At 35.1% G+C, this 18,343-nt stretch overlaps 1 protein-coding gene across 1 annotated transcript in view; it reads right to left on the bottom strand.

Annotated features, from left to right (window-relative positions):
- The window catches only part of NBEAL1 (neurobeachin like 1), a 165,804-nt gene that overhangs the window by 45,402 nt on the left and 102,059 nt on the right, over nt 1–18,343 (bottom strand). Inside the window, 5 exon segments of the mRNA XM_036857714.1 lie at nt 1,063–1,196; nt 1,812–1,960; nt 7,495–7,621; nt 10,134–10,258; nt 12,188–12,345. Coding sequence (XP_036713609.1) covers nt 1,063–1,196; nt 1,812–1,960; nt 7,495–7,621; nt 10,134–10,258; nt 12,188–12,345 — 693 coding nt within the window.

Here is an 18,343-nt window from a genome sequence, read left to right as displayed (position 1 = left end):
TTTCTCCCTGTATACCCTTCTAGCATCTTATATCTACCAATAAGAATCGAACTTATTATGCCCCAAATCCACCAAAAGAATGAATTAAATAAATGGAACAAAATACATACCACTAGATCTAAAAACAAATAAAGAAACAAAAAACTATTTACAAAAGTATAGTATTCAATAGGAGTGTGCTTGGTTTACTTACATAAAATAGCTTTCTAAAAAACACATACATTGTATTTTCCTATGGGGGAAATTTATTATTAATAGTAAAAAATTATCTTTTTGTAAAAATATAAAAATGCTCTTTAAATGTCTGAATCAAATCATCTACAAATAAACCTGGAACTCACAAATGAACAGAAACTTAGTTATTGACTATGCTAATCCAGGTCATCTGAGAAGCAAATGCTAAGACAGAATTGAAAATGCAGGATTTTATTAGGAGAGATGACAGTGAGAGAAAATGGAGAGAAAGGTAGGCAAGGTGGAGAGAGCTATCAGACTGTGATATAAGTCTGACCTCAAGTATATGGCAGAGGGAAGGAAGGCTGCGGGCAAGTAAGGGGTCAAAGGTTACAGAGCTGGTGGTGGAATGATCTTGGATCCAGGTAACCTGCTTCAGTGGCAATCTCTTAACCACTTACACTATTTAAGAATTTACTCTATTCCTAGAAAAACGACATGTTCCATTATTCTTCCTGATTACACAGGCTCCACTATTGTTGAATTGAACTCAGCCTAATTTCATAAATCCAGTTATATCATATATATTGCATATTATTTCATAACTGGATACTGTGAGACACCTATTAGCTGACACTCAATATTCTATTGACTTTTTTATCTACCTATATATAAAAACTGAAAACAAATATCCTCCAAACACCTGCACATAAGTTCCAACAAAAATGCATATACTGCTTAGTCCCAAAGGTATGTATTTTTTTTTCTCTAATATATATTTTGACTCGATGAAAGAGCAGAGTTGTGAAGTTTCATTACAGCTCACTAGTTGGAAAATAATTTCAAGCTAACAGTCTGGGGCTTCCAGAAAGGTAGCATCTTACATACCTCTTTTTTGAAATTGAGAAAGTAGTTGGATTGGTCAACATGAAAAATCTCAAGGGCTGACCTCCTTAAGTTGTACCGTCGTAGGTGGATCTCTCGAACTTGAGAGTGAGGCCACTTGAAATCAAAGCCTAGTCCTGAAAACAGAAACAATCTTGTGACTGGGGTACCACAAAAAGTTACTCATGCTATGCAGAAAATATCTCCTAGTTCCTGACAAAACTAGCACTACGGAAAAGGAATTCAGTTTCTGTATGATGAAAACCATTTGTTAAATTTATTGGATGTTTAAATTGTTTCTTTTAAGACTATTTTAAAATTCTATAGCTTTTCTACTTCCTTTCCATTGGAACAGAGAATGACTCTGAATGTTATATCTTAGAAACATTTTTCCTTTTCTCTTTATGTTGGCAGCTTAGATTTAAATATCTTTTTATTTTCAGATAAAGGATTAGGTGAAAAGCCTCTAGGAACAAGTGTACATATAAATAAAAGTAAAATTGTATTTTATAACAAGTTTATAGCAATCCCCTGTAGCCAAACCTTTTTAAAAACATTGATAATAAAAAGGAAGCATTCCCTTCAGTACATTGTTGATAATAAATTTAATTCCATACTGACTTTCCATGTCTCCTTTTACATGGTAGACTACAATTCTACAGTCCCACCTTATCGCTTTCTTCTCATTAATGATTGATAAACTGGATACTTAACTATTGAACAACAGAAATTATTCCCCCAGAACTCCTCACCGTCCTCTTTTTCAATGCTGCCATCATAGAAGTAAATGTGTTGAGTAGTGATTTCTAATCTGCCAGGAATTATGTCAATTATTGTAATGAGTTCACAGTCTTCCAACAACACCAATTTTTCTTTTTGATCCTGTTCTTCTTTCTCATCACTGTAAAAACAAAAACCAACCAAACAAAAAACATCCAACAATGTATTCTGTGTAAATGGAAAATAACATCATATTCAAATATGAATCTCGTGTCTGTAAAATCACTATCCAAGAAAGAGTACTTGAATTTTCTACAAAAACCATTCCACTGCATATGAAATTACTTAAATATGTCCAAATATACTTATTACCCAATAACTAAGTTTCAAAAAACATATGTTTTACATTTCAATTGTATATGACCCGTTAAAACAAAATATAGTGAATCTTCAATACTACTGGTAGAGGATGGTTCAAACATGCAGCAATACTGGTCATGTTTTTTTGTTATATTTGGCAGACATGAATTGACCCAGGGAATAAATGAATCTGTGAATAAAGGACTGTATCATTAGTGGTGTTTCATAAATATTAGAAGTATTATGATTGATTCTTAAACTGTAAAATGAGATGTTTCAAGAGCAACAAAAGCTAGAGCATCATCATCATAGCATCCCCTGATAGTGTAAATGGAGATAACACAAGGAGCCACTATTGCCACACCATACTTAAAGTGAAGTCATCTCATATTTGGAGGACTGTTATCAATTTTTTTTTTGGAGGAAATAACTGGGAAGGGACAGTCTTCTGGTGACCTAGGTGACTTTTAACTGCAAAGTACAGAAATGAGAACTCCTATGACTCATGGAATGTTATTCAAGTATATCCTTCAAGCCAGCTGCTCTCTGGTCCTAGATATTTCACATTTGCCTCATTTCCAGGATAGCAATGACTAAATCTAATTTTGTTTCCAATGGATTTCGAAGAGAAGCTCTACAAGTATCACCAACCTAACTGGGAATATTGCAACCATTAAAGCTAAGCTTAAAAAAAAAACTGAGAACGTTTTCCTAAATAGTGAAATTCCAATATTCACAGTGATGAAATAGAGAAATAAGTGACCTGAGAGAGTAAATAGTCTGAAGGTTATTTCTATTCTATGAAACAAAGAGTTTTGGCTTTTCATTTGAAAATGAATGAGACTGACATCCACTGAATTCACTAGTCCTTGAAGAAAGAAAATAAAATCCTATTAAAAGGCTGACTAAAAAATCTACCAAAACCAAAGATAGCTCCCTAGATAACTACCCCACCCAGTTCCCTGAAAATAATCAAGGACATATTTTAAAATTACTAAAATTATATTAACCAAAAAACCTGCTTATGCCAACAAAGGATATTATTGAACCTGGTCAATTTTTTTTTAATAAATTTATTTATTTATTTATTTATTTATTTATTTATGGCTGCATTGGGTCTTCGTTGCTGTGCATGGGCTTTCTCTAGTTGCGGCGAGTGGAGGCTACTCTTCGTTGCAGTGTGTGGGCTTCTCATTGCGGTGGCTTCTCTTGCTGTGGAGCACAGACTCTAGGCGCGCAGGCTTCAGTAGTTGTGGCACACGGGCTCAGTAGCTATGGATCGCAAACTCTAGAGCGCAGGCTCAGTAGTTGTGGCACATGGGCTTAGTTGCTCCGCAGCATGTGGGATCTTCCCAGACCAGGGATCGAACCCGCGTCCCCTGCATTGGCAGGTGGATTCTTAACCACTGTGCCACCAGGGAAGTCCCATGACCCTGGTCAATTTATAGTATTAAAATAAGTTCTGAGAAATATTTGCCATGTGTTGTTTATAACCTAAACAAAGTGATGTCTGGAATAAATTATATACTTGAGACTTAGCTACTCATTCTTGGCTGAATGTGAGGCTTTATAATCATAACAAGTAAAAGTCAGGGCAGATGTGTAAATCATCAAATTTGAATGCATTCTCTAAACCACATACAGATCCACTGGCAAAGAGTGGCAGTCTTACTGATCAAGGGGTTTAAACACAAAAAACAAACTAATCACTGGCTGACCACTAAGCTATGCTGACCCAGGGGCAACCCCTAGTAAGCAAGGCTTTAAAAATAAAACAAAACAAAAACCCAGTAAGTACAGATATCAGTGGCATTCACTGCAGGTAAAATGGACTCCACAGACTTAATCTAGAAAAGTCACTAAACAAACAAAAATACAACAACAACAACCAGCATCAAGGGAGGAGATTAGAAACCAAAGTGGCTATAATTTATCTAAAATGTATGGTTTTCACAAAAATTATGAGACATAGGAAGAAACAGGAAAATATGGGCCATTAACTCAAAAGCAGTAAAAAGAACTGTCTCTGGGGGACCTCAGATGTTCAACTTAGTAGACAAAGACTTCAAGGTAGCTATCATAAAAATACATGAAAAGAACTAAAGGAAACTATGTTTAAAGAACCAAAGTGCATTACGGCAAAAAACCCTAGTCAAATAGAGTATTATTGATACAAAGATAGAAATTATATATATATTTTAAAAAGGAACCAAACGAGAAATCTGAAATTGAAAAGCAAAATAACTAAACAAAAAATTCACCAGAAGGACTCAACAGCATATTTGAACTTGCAGGAGAAAGAAGCAGGGCTCTTGAAGATAGATCAAAAGAAACTGTCCAATCTGAAGAACACAAAGAAAAAAGAATCAAGCAGAATGAAAGAACCTCAAAGAGTCACCATCAAGCAAAACAACATATGTGCAAAGGGAGACCCAGAAGGAGAGAGCAGAGAAAAAGGGCCAAAATATATTTGAAAGAATAATGCTGGCAACTTCTCAAATATGAAAAAAATTAATCTATACATCCAAGAAGCTCAATGAACTCCAAGCAAGATAAACACAAAGATAACCATACATGGTCCTAAAGCCAAGGTACTAAAAGCCAAGGACAAAAAGAATAACCTAAAAGCATGACAATACAGGACACAATAAAAAAGGTTAATAGCACATTTCTCATCAAAAACAAAAGGTAGTGAAAACCAGAAGGTAGTGGAAAGACATATTCAAAATGTTGAAAGGCAAAAAACTGTCAATAAAGAATTCTATATCTGGCAAAACTATGTTCAAAAGAAAAAGCAATGGTGCTGGGGCAACTAGAGTCACATGTAAAAGAATTAATATGGACCCCTACACATCACACCACATACAATAGTTAACTCAAAATGGATTAAAGACCTAACATAAGAGATAAAATATAAAACTCTTAGAAAAAAATAGATGAAAGGGAATTCATCAAAATTAAAAATTTTTGTACATCAAAAGATACCAACAGAAAGTAAAAAAAAAAACAATTCAGTGGGAGAACATTTTTGTAAATCCTATCTAATAAGGGACTTGTTGCTAAAATATGTAAAGAACACTTACTCAATAACTAAAAGACAACCCAATTAAAAAATAGGCAAAGGATCTGCATAAAGATTTCTCCAAAAAAGACATATAAACGGCCAACAAATACATAAAAAGATGTTCAGCATCATTAGTCACTAGGGAAATGCAAATTAAAATCACAAGATACCACCTCTAACATTCTAGGATGGTACCATAAATTAAAAAAAAAAAACAGAGACTAGTAGAAGTTGGGGTAGATTTGGAGAAATTAGAACTTTCATACATTGCTGAGGGAATGTAAAATGGTATAGTCATTGTGAAAAGTTTCACAATTCCTCAAAAGGTTAAACATAGAATTAACACATGATCAGCAAAATCCACTCCTAGTTTTTTTTATACCCAAGATAAATGAAAACATAAGTTGATACAAAAATGTATACATGAATATTCAAGGCAGTATTATTCATAATAGCCAAAAAAAAAATAGAAACTACATAAATGTCCATCAACTGCTGAATGGATAAACAAAAACTGTATATCCATATAATGGAATATTATTCAGCCATAAAAACAAACGGATGGAAACATTAAACTGAATGAAAAAAGCCAGACATAAAAAAACAACATATTGAATGAAATACATGAAATGTTCAAAATAGGCAAATCCATAGAGAAAGAAAGCCAATTAGTGGTTGCTAGAGGATGTGAGGAGAGAAAATTGGGACTGACTGTTGAAAGGTATAAGATCTCCTTTTGGGGTGATGGAAATGTTCTTGGACTAGATAGTGGTGATGTTGCACAACTCTGTGAATATACTAAAAAACCACTGAACTGTGCACTTTAACGTAGTCAATTTTACGTTAAGTGAATCTCAATTTTCAAAAAATATATCTCAATTTTTAAAAAAGTAGTCAAAAATGAAGACAAAATAAAAATCTCCACAGATAACAAAAGACTAAGAGAATTTGTGGCTTATAGAACTTCCTTACAAGGAATACTAAAGGAAGTCCTTCAGGCTTAAAAGGAAATGGCACCAGATGGTAATCTGAATGCACACCAAGAAATGAAGTGTATAAGTAGGTAAATATGCAGGGAAATATAAAGGAAAGCATAATTACATAGCTTTTTCTTCTCTTAACTGATTTAAAGACAAGTGCATAAAACAGTAACTGCATTAAACTGTACTGCTGGGCTTAAAACATATACAGGTTTAATATGTATGGTAATAATAACACAAAGGAGAGATAAGAAAATGAATATGTTTTATATTTGTTTAGGGGAAGTTTTTAAACTACAAATTCAAAATTTTAAAATATATCTAAGGCTATTTTTTCCTGGGAGAGGTTTGATAATTTATATCTTTCAAGGAATTTGTCCATTTCATTTAAATTGTCAAATTTATTGGCATAAAGTTGCCATTCCCTTTTTTTTTTTTTTAATGATGTCTGGAATTTTTTTTTAATATTTATTTATTTGTTTAGGCTGTGCTGGGTCTTAGTTGCTGCACATGGGATCTTCATTGAGGCATGCAGGATCTTTAGTTGCGGCATGTGGGATCTTTTAGTTGCAGAATGCGGACTTAGTTGCGGCATGTGGACTCTTAAGTTGCGGCATGCAAACTCTTATAGTTGCAGCATGCATGCGGGATCTAGTTCCCTGACCAGGGATCAAATCTAGGCACCCTGCATTGGGAGTGCGGAGTCTTACCCACTGGACCACCAGGGAAGTCCCTATCATTTCCTTTTACTTATTTTAATGTATTTCTTTTCAATCATTTTAGTATTTGTAATGTTATCTCCTCTTTCATTCCTGATACTCTGATACTGGTAATTTATGCTGTCTTTATTTCCTAACCAGTCTGGCTGGAGGTTTATTGTTTGGTTATCTGATTTTTAATAACCAACTTTTGTTTTCTTTGATCTTTCTTTTTGTTTTTTGGTTTTCTCTTTCATGGACTTCTGCTTTTATCTTTATAATTTCTTCCTTTTGCTTAAAAGTTTATATTTCACACTGTACTTTCCAAATAAATACCTCAGCTGTATCCCATAAATATGATACATTTTCATTATCATTCGGCTCAAAATATTTTCTAGTTTCAAGGTCCAGCTCCAAATTAACCCAGTCCTAAGAAGCCTTCTTCAATAGTTTCAGTTAACACTAATAGACTCCTAACAGCTGATATATAGTATCAATTGTTGGATTCTGGGAATGCATAGTATTAGAATTTCAAGCAAATATTTTCCACAATTTTATAATCCCATTTCTCAGAATAAAATAATTTTAAATTCTTTCAAGTACTTATACATACATATTTACTCTGGCTGTTATTTCCTCTTCAGGAAGATCTAGTTTATCCTCCTCCATATCACTAACTTTTACTTGTTTCACTACTTCCAAAAGCAGTGAATCACTGGAAGGCTGCGAGTGCTGGATACCTGTTTAAACATAAAATGTTTGTTAAACACAAAGTAGGAAAATCATATCACAGTCCTTCTGTAATTTCTGACTGTTAATTATATGAATAATGTGTATAAGTAAAGAAGGTACTTGAAATTTTCTAAGATAAGCGACTTACTACAGAGAAGTTTTTATACGTGATTTAGAGTTATCTATGCTGCTTGACTGTGACTTTTAAAAATTATTATACATATAATACAAGGAATAAATGTTTTAAAAGATGGTATTTACCTTTAATGATGGTATTATTTATGTTTCAGAAACAGGCCAAGTAATCTCTTTAATTATATTTACTTCTAAAGCATACCACTAAGTAAGTTAAAGAATTATTCTCACTACATTAATTCAATGGAATTATTTTTACTGTGCATTTGTACTACAGAAATATTAAGAAAGAATGTGACAAATTATTTTTAACTGCAAGATAATACAAAGACCAAAAGCTGAAGTGTTCCTTTCTGGAGTGCATGGAATTTAAGAGATAATTCTGATACACATATATGCAACAAATGTCATGAACTATGCAATAATGTAAGAAGGCAGAGCTAGTGTAATGGAAATAAGATGGGCTGTGAAATGGTAAACTTAAATTCAAATTCTATTCTGCCATTTATTAACCACATGACCCCTCTGAATCTATGTTTTTGCAACTGTGAAATGGAGATACATCACATCACACATAAAATAAATAAATGGTAGCTATTCTTATTGCACATTCATCTCTCAATTATCTGGTGGCATAAGAATAGTAATAAAAATATATGCATAATGTGTAGGTAGGACTGGAAAAAATTTATATGTTTAACTATGAATAAAGACATTTCATGTGTATAATAAAAATAATTCATGCTAAATAACAAAACACTGTAAAGATGACAAAACCTCCCTTAATTTCTCAAATGGTATCCTTGCTCTGACATACAAAATGAATTAACCTAATGTACAGCTGCATTTCTCTTTTATAAATCTGCTTTGATAACATACAAGTCTAGATAATCTGATACAAATAGAAAAATACTGATGAAAATACTTATAAACAAATATATGGAGTAGGTAAAACATTCTGCAGTTAATTCTGAAGTAAACTTCAAGGAACTTTAAAGAGTTTTAAAGACTGATGCCACTGGCTTTATACTATTACCAATTTCACTTTTTAAAATATTTATTTATTTATTTGGCCATGCTGTGCGGCTTGTGGAATCTTAGTTCCCTGACCAGGGATTGAACCCGGGCCCTCGGCAATAAAAGCGTGGAGTCCTAACCACTGGACTGCCAGGGAATTCCCCCAATTTCACTTTGAAATGTATGATTTTTTTCTTCTATACAATTTTATTATCATCATTATACTTGCGATAATTTTGAAAACTAGGTAAAGAAAGAAACAGAGATGGAAAAAGAGAAAGGACACTGGTTTTCCTGGACTTAAAACAACTGAGACCAAGAAGAAGAAACATAAAATTATACCTGTATACATGTGTAAGAGGGTTGAAGAAGGAGGGAAAGGGACAGGGAATTTCCGAGAGTGGGATTTCTTGGCAAAAATGAAGAAAAAATAGAGAACACTCTTCCTTAAATATTACTAAATTGAAGTCATTCACCAAAAGATGTTTTCTGCATGATAAGTATAAAATTTTAAGAGGTAGAGAAAGTATAATAGTCTCAGGACATATACTGGGAAGACAAGCTATACGCACTGACCGTTCCTGTGTAAGACACTCTTTGCACCATGGACAAGGCCATTATTTTACATTAAGGGAAATCACGTGCTGTGTCTGATTTATTTCAGAATATAAGACTCTAAATGGCAGGCATCATAGCTCTCAATTTTATGGCATTTACTGTACTGGCCAATATATTAAGGCAATTTTAAAAAGTAAGATTAAAAAACTGGTACTTATTTCATCTATAACTTAGTCATTAAACACAAGGTGCACAGATGCCCAGTCAGATGGCTATAAAGGAAGGACTTCATAAGAATTATAGAAACTCTTTAAAATCTGTTTTGATATACTGCAAGGCTATGCATTTTTAAGCACTTTTTTCTAGAAAAAAGGCATTGGCTCATCTAGATACTAAATGTCTGGAGTTCTATAAGAAGAACAGGTCACAGAAGAAAGGCCTAAAGAGCTGCTAAGAATTCTAAATATTGAATATATTTAACATTAGCCTCAGTTTTGGTAAGCAAAAGGCTAAGGTTAAAGGACCATGTTTTACTATACCATAATGGAGATAGAGACGATACATTTCACATCAACTACAGTATAATTTTATGAGTTTAAATTACGTTTTTCTTTGAAAAACTGCTATCAATTGAAATAGGAAGTCATTTTAGATCTAGGCCAAAGGCAACATATACAACCACTTAAATATCAATTATAAAATGTCACCCTTCTCATAAGTAAATAATTTTGAAACAATGAAAACAATAACCAATCCCCACCAACACCCTCATTATCTTCAATAAATAATTAAACAGCCATTGAAACTCACCTAGATTATCTCTCAAAGCACTAGCTTCATCATGGGTTTTGAAGTTATAATTTGGCACCAATTTAAGTCTCATGCGGGAATAATTTTCTACGTTAGCTAGCTTCCAGTGAATTGGACTTTGTTTCCTATGAATATTCATAAGTAAACAAATAAAACTACTTAGCTTAAAATTACAAAGACTGGTTGATTGAAATAGAGTAACTATCAGGTACTTTACATTTTTGGGGCACCATTTTATAAAAACATTCACATTCCTTATCTCATTTGACCCAAACAACCCTGAGGAAAAAAACAATGTTATTATGCATATCAACAGTTTATACCTGAGGAATCTAAGACAGGCTAAATTATTTGCCTAAGATGTCATGTGATTTACAGGTACAGGAATAAGATTTGAACATAAATCTTCAGACTTATAGCTTGATATATTTTACTCTTTCACTGTTACAAGGACGTTCTTAACTAGCTATTTAGGAGTTTATTCCAAATACAGTTTCAAAACAAAATAATAATTTTACTACAAATAAAGATAATATAATTGCAAATGGATCAAAGATCTAAATATAAGAGTTAAAGCTCTTAGAGGAAACAATAGGAGTAAGTCTTCATGACCTTGGATTTGGGAATGGTTTCTTAGATAAGACATCAATAACATAAGCAACAAAAGAAAGAAACAGATAAACTGGACTTCAAAATTCAAAGCTTTTGTGCATCAAAGGCCACTATGGAGAAAGTGAAAAGACAACCTACATATTTATAGACAATATATCCGATAAGGGTCTATTATTGAGAAAAAAAAAACCTCTTACAGTTCAACCACAAAAAGTCAAACAATCCAATTTAAAAATGGGCAAAAGACTTGAATAAACATTTCTTTAAAGGAGATATACAAATGGCCAACAAGTACCTGCAAAGATACTCAATGTCATTAGTCATTAGGGAATTGCAATGAAATCATAAGATATCACTGCACACCCACTAGGATGACCATAATAATCAAAAAAAAAAAGACAAGTCTTGGTAAGGTTGTGGAGAAACTGGAACCCTCAAACATTGCGGATAGGAATGTAAAATGATGCAGCTGTTGTTAAAAACCGTTTGGCAATTCCTCAGTAAGATAAACACAGAATTACCATATGACCCAGTAATTCTTCCAGTATATAACCAAGAGAATTAGAAACAGGTGTTGAAACAAACACTTGTCCACAGATGTTTACAGCTATAGTATTTACAACAGCCACAAGGAAAACAACCTGATGTCCATCATCCATTCCACACAATGGAATATCATTCAGCCATAAAAAGGAAAGAAAGTAATGATACATGCTACAACATAGTGAAAACACTAAGCTAAATGAAAGAAGCTGGGCACAAAAGGCCACATACTGAATGACTTCATTTATATGAAATATCCAGAATAGGCAAATCCATAGAGACAGAGGGCAGATTGGTGGTTGCCAGGGGTCGGGGGAAGGGATGATAGCTAGTAACTGCTTAATGGGTCCAGGGTTTCTTTTTCAGGTGATGAAAATGTTCTGAAGCTGGACAGTGGTGATTATTACACAACATTAGGAATGTACTTAATGCCACTAAATTGTACATTTTACAACGGTTAAAATAGCAAATTTTATATTAAGTGTATTTTACCACAATAAAAAAGGGCTGTTAAAAAATGTGTGTGTGTATAAAATATAATTCAGCAAAACAGAAGTGACTTAGGATCAAATAAAGAAATTGTAAAATATTCAAACACACATCGTCACTAACCCTAGCTCAAAAAGGTGGTGTCAGGAAGAGAGAAGTAAATGGAATCAAAACAAATTCTATGTCACAGGGTAAGAGTAAAGGAAATAACTCCATGGTGAAACACATATACACACAAAGCTCTACACATACCGAACTTATAATCCATAAAAGGCAAGCAAATTAATTAAAAGTAATCTTTTAAAAATTGAACATTTTAAAAATTGGATTGGAGATGTCACTGATTCATAAAGTTCTAGATCAGAGTTCTAAAGGAAAAAGGGTATTTAATGAATGATAGACACTCCTACCTTTCAGCCCAAGGTCCCCTTTCACATGTAAGATAGAGCTTTATTGCCTTCCAGCGTCTCAGAGTGGCTAACTGTGGACTGCTAAGTTGTTTAAGCATATTATTATACCTCAAGTTCTCTTGGCGTGCTTTTCGATTAAATGGCTCCACAAAAAACTCCTGAAAGAAACAGCAATAAATAATAGCATTGAATCATATATTTCGAGGTATATTTAAATTTTAATGCCATAATTTTAAACATCTGACCCAATAAAATCAAGCAATGAAAGAAAGAAGCTGGTAACCAACAGGATTTTCTTATTCCACTAGAATCATTTCTTTAATATAATTCGAGCTATAATCTACTTGTATTTTTTAAAACTTAAGAAAATAACTAACCAACAATAAACATGTGAAGAACTTCAAAAATGTAAAGTGTCTCAACATAGGATTTTAAATCTCAGAATTATTAACCCTATACCGTCAAGTAAAATGATTTTCTTTTGAGATCTTTTGATTTATAAGGCATCTGGAATGTGACTCAAGTTTAAATAAAGTAAAAGGAAGAGTAACCACATTCTACTCTACTGTTGATGACCTGAAAGGCAATGCCGAAGACAAAAGAAATCTATAGGGGCAAATCTCTCACAATGAAAAATTCCATCACTTAAGAGTGCTACTCTCTGAACAGTATCCTAGCTAGCAAATAAATTCACATACCTATTCCAGTTTTCAGGATAAAACAGATTCTGATAATAAGTTCTACCAAGATATAACTCTAAGCTCTGAAATTAAAATTTTAAAGTTTTCAAAAAGATAAGAGGTAAGCCTGGCTTATCTAACTCACACTGACATTCATTTATTAGGAAATATTAGGAACTAAAATAGTATTTAACTTGTTTCAAACAAATAACACTGAATTACATTAAAATGAACAGCTAAGGACATGGATTTAAAAGACACCTTTTAGGGGCTTCCCTGGTGGCTCAGTGGTTAAGAATCCGCCTGCCAATGCAGGGGACATGGGTTTGGCCCCTGGTCCAGGAAGACCCCACATGCCACGGACCAACTAAGCCTGTGAGCCACAACTACCGAGCCTGTGCTCTGGAGCCGGCGCGCCACAACTACGGAAGCCTGCGTGCCCTACGAGCCCTGCCGCAACTACTGAGCCCACGTGCTGCAACTACTGAGCCCGCATGCTGCAACTACTGAAGCCCGTGCACCTAGATCCCGTGCTCCGCAACAAGAGAAGCCACTGCAGTGAGAAGTCCGGGTATCACAACGAAGAGTAGCCCCCGCTCACAGCAACTAGAGAAAGCCCACGCACAGCTATGAAGACCCAACACAGACAAAAAAAAAAAAAAAAAAAAAGACATCTTTTAAAGAGGCAGTACAGCAGTGTGTGGCTATAAGCTTTGGAACTAGACCTGGGTACAAATCTTAGGTACTTAATTCTCTGAAGCTCAGTACCATCACCTGTATGATGGGGCTGACAGTAATTGTCAACATAAAGATTAAGATTTAATGTGCTTAATATAGTGCCAGAAAAGTAGCAAGCTCTCAATAAATTATAGTTATTATTATAATTGTTACTGTAATTACTACTATATTTGTAGGAAATCAATGATTTGGGAGATAGTGTTATCAAATATTTAAAACAGATCATTGCTGAGACAACTGAAGAAGTCATGAGAGCTCCATGATAATTAAACATCAATTTCACAGTTTTGAAGTTCAAGCACATAAGGATATTCTTTTTTTTTTTTTTTTTGGGTTGTGTTGGGTCTTCGTTTGCTGCATGCGGGCTTTCTCTAGTTGTGGCGAGCGGGGGATACTCTTCGTTGCGGTGGCTTCTCTTGTTGCGAAGCATGGGCTCTAGGTGCATGGGCTTCTGTGGCACGTGGGCTCAGTAGTTGTGGCTCGCAGGCTCTAGAGCACAGGCTTGGTAGTTGTGGCACGTGGTCTTAGTTGGTGCACGGCATGTGGGATCTTCCCGGACCAGGGATTGAACTCACTTTCCCTGCATTGGCAGGCGGATTCTTAACCACTGCGCCACCAGGGAAGTCCTCATAAGGCTATTCTTTTTTTTTTTTGAAAGGAAGAAGCAAAACTGCCTTTATTCTGAGAAAACCTGATCACCAATGATGAAAATCCAATGGCATCTACCAAAGAGCTACTAGAATAAGTGAGTTTAGAAAAGGCTGCAGGATACAACACCTTTTACAGGAAGCTAACTCCTCCTAACTAAATGCCTAAATGACTGTCCTAGCAGTTTTTCTTCACTGATCTGAGACAAGGCCAGTAAGCCACAGAGCTCCCATTCGAGTGTTTCTTGGTTGTTTGCTCTTGTCATACAAACCCAGTTTTTAAAACAATTTTACCGAGGAGACCCAGTAGTGACAAGGATGTGGGAAAGCATTCTGGTGGGAGGGTACATTTTCTGTACAATTTGGAGAGCAATTTCACACACTGCAGATTGAGAGCTTTAAATATTTAACCAATTCTACCTCTTGTAGTCTATCTTAAGGAAACAATCATTCAGGCAAAGCTCTATATATAAGCATTCCACTGAATCATTACCTATAATATGGCAAGAATTGAAAATAATTTAAACATTCAATAATGCATCTTTTATGTATCCATTCAATAATGCTTTTGAAGAATTTTTAGAAAAAGGTTCATGTTATATGAAAAATATCAGGAAAAATGCTAAACTTGCAAAATATTATTACTGCTACATATTTACTACATAAATACAACTATAAACTAAGAAAATATTCCAAAATGTGGACAGTAGTTAATACTGAATGACAGGACCTAACCTCTTCCATTTCTTAAACTGTCTTCAATTACGTTGTACTACTTGAATATCTGAATCACAGAACCTCCCCTTCAATCTAAGGACAAAGGCAAGAATATTTAAAGGTGCTATAGTTGAAAATAAAGTCAGACATTGCATCGTAGCTCAGTTTATTTTCAGTAGTTAAGAAAACATTTAAGCACCAAACAAAGCAAGTGAACCCTCAGCACCCAAGGGCCAGTAGAGGCAAAAGATGAAGCCCCATAGTAAAAGTGGCAACTACTGCAGGAATCACTGCCCTAGGAGGGATGCACTGTCTAGGAAGGGACACAAGTTTAGACCTTAACCCCTTTCCCTAGCCCTGGCTTAGCGGGCAACAGGGGGCCCAAAGCGCTGCAAGGTCCGTATCACCAGAGAAAGCTGGTCAAGAAAGTTGACGATGGAAATTCGGAGAAGGCAGGAATCCAGCTCTCCAGCGTACCGCCAGGACGCTGCCGCTATGAGCTCCTTCCCAACCGCCCCTTGGTGCGGTTCGGCACCTGGGGCCAGTGACCCACGGGCAATCTCCGCCTCCAAGGTGGACGGGAAAGGCACGCTTAGGGCGAATACGTGTGGCTGGCTTCCCGGCCTTCTGGCCGTGCACGCGGGGTGGCCGCTCGGCCCTGAAGAGTGCTGTGCTGGCGTGACACGCAGAGCTCCGTTGTTTGCAGCGGCAGCAGCATTCGCGCTGCGGGGGCCGCCCGGCCACCCTTGCCACCCCTGCCACCCCAGCTGCCCAGGACTTCAGCGCCGCCCGCCATCCTGCCTGTGCCCCCCCATAAGGATATTCTCAAATCAGGTTTTTCTAGAAAAGCTAAGGGTGAAGTTACAGAGAAAATGCTGGTTGGTATAGTAATTGGTAGAACTTCTTTGAGGGCAATATAACAGTAATTATTATCATAATTGCTCCATACCGGTAATTCCACTTATTCTAGGGAAGTCTTTCTGGATAAGCGTAAAAATATGACTACAGAGATGATCGATACTATTTATAATAAAGAAAAAACTGGTAAATTAGGTCTAAAACCGGGAAATAAGTTTAAATCTTCTAATACATAATATAATGGAATATTAGACAATCATATAATGGCATGGAAAAATGTTCACAGTACATTTTAAGAAAGTAGTAGCAAATGAAACTACCATTTTGGTTAAACCAAATATATACATAAAAATACAGGAAGGATAATATACCAAAATATTAGTAGTGGTGGATTACAAATGTTTCTTTTTATACCTAAGTTATGGAATAAACATATGTTTTTATTTGGTCTTCCCTAATTTGTTTCATCTGTGTTCTGTAGTTTTTAGCATATAGATTCTGTATATATTTTGTTAGATTGATATCTAAGTACCTCATTCTTTTTAGACCTATTGTAAATAGTATTTTTTTAAAATTGTAGTTTCCTATTGCTCGTTGCTAGTATATAGAAATATGATTAAATTTGTGTATTGATATTGTGTCCTGCAATGTTGCTAAATTCATTAATTATAGGAGATTTCTGATAGATTCCTTAGGATTTTCTACACAGATAATTATGTGATCTGCAAATAGTTTTATTTCTTCCTTCCCAATATAACTGTTTTTTTCTTCTTTTTATATTCTTTTTTTTTTTTTTTCTTTTTATATTCTTATTGCATTTGCTATGTCTTATAGTACAATAGTGACTAAGAAGAGTGAAAGTGAACATTCCACCCTCGTTCTCTATTTTACGGGGAAAGCAATCAGTTTTTTACCATTAAATATGAAGCTAGCTGTACGATTTTTGTAGAGGTTTAGGTATTCCCTTCTAATCCTAGTTTGCTAAAAACTTTGATCATAAATGGATGTTGAATTTTGTCAAATGCTTTTTCTGCATCTACTGATATGATCATGTACTTTTTCTTGATAAGTCTATTAATGTGACTGATTATTAACTGATCATCAAATGTTGAACCAGCCTTGCATTCCCAACAGACACTCTACCTGGTTGTGATGTATTTTTTTTTTATACATTGCTAGATTTGGTTTGCACCTATGTTCCCAAGGGATACTGGTCTTCAGTTTTCTTGCACTGTTTTTGTATGGTTTCAATATGAGGGTAATACTGCCTCATATAATGAGTTGGGAAGTTATGCCACTTTTCAATTTTCTGAAGAGAGTGTGAGGAATTGGTGTAATTTCTCCATTAAACATTTGGTAAAATTTGGCACTGAAACCATTTGGGCCTAGAGTTTTCCCTTGTGGAAGGTATTTAACTATAAACTCAATTTCTTTAATTGATAGAGAACTATCCAGGTTATCTACTTATTATTGAATTAGTTTGGGAAATTTGTAGTTGTCAAGAAATTGATCCATTTCATCTAAATCATCTTATTTATGTGCACAGATTAGCCTGTAGTAGTCCCTTATTATCATGTTGATGTCTGTGAAGCCAGTGGTGATTCATTTCTGGTATGAGTAATTTTTCACTTTTTTCCCCCCAATTTGGCTAGAAGTTTACAATTTTATTGATATCTTAAGTAGATTTTGGTTTCATTGATTTTCTCTATTGTTTTTCTGCTTTCAATTCCATTGCTTTCTGCTCTTTAATCATTTCTTATTTAAAAACTAACGTAGGGAATTCCCTGGCGGTCCAGTGGTTAGGACTCGGCACTTTCACTGTGGTGGCTCAGGTTCAATCCCTGGTCGGGGAACTAAGATCCCACGAGCCGCGTGGCACGGCAAAAAAAACCAAAAACAAAAAAAACAAACTAATGTAATTTAGTTTACTTTTTCAAGTTCCTCAGGGTAGAATGAACTTATTAATTTGAGGCCTTTCTTCTTTGTTAGTATAAGTACTTTGTGTTATAAATTTCCCTCTAAGCACTGATATATACTCAGCCTCCTTAAAGATGTCTACTATCAGCTTGATAGACTTTTTACCTAATCACTATGTACAGAACATTTTGATATTAATTTTTAAGTTGTTACTTATCTGTTTTTCTTCCAATTCTCAAATAATTTTCAGACAAACAATAAGAAATACTGTTTGGACTGAACTGCCCTGGAGCCCGAGGGGAGGGCGGCCTCACTGAGGCTGCTGGCTCTGGAGGGGCCCCACCAGCCGAAGCCGTGACAGTCCTTGGGACCGCGGGCCAGAGTGAGTACAACTTGGAGGAGCTTAAAGATGGCGGAAGAGTAAGATGCGGAGATCACCTTCCTCCCCACAAATACATCAGAAATACATGTATATGTGGAACAACTCCTACAGAACACCTACTGAACGCTGGCAGAGGACCTCCCAAAAGGCAAGAAACTCCCCATGTACCAGGGTAGGGTAAAAGAAAAAAGAAAAAACAGAGACAAAGAATAGGGAC

Source organism: Balaenoptera musculus, chromosome 7 (assembly GCF_009873245.2).
Source record: "Balaenoptera musculus isolate JJ_BM4_2016_0621 chromosome 7, mBalMus1.pri.v3, whole genome shotgun sequence".
Lineage (NCBI taxonomy): Eukaryota > Metazoa > Chordata > Mammalia > Artiodactyla > Balaenopteridae > Balaenoptera > Balaenoptera musculus.
The sequence above is the reverse complement of the archived record's forward strand: the minus strand, read 5'-3'. Positions and strand labels throughout refer to the sequence as shown.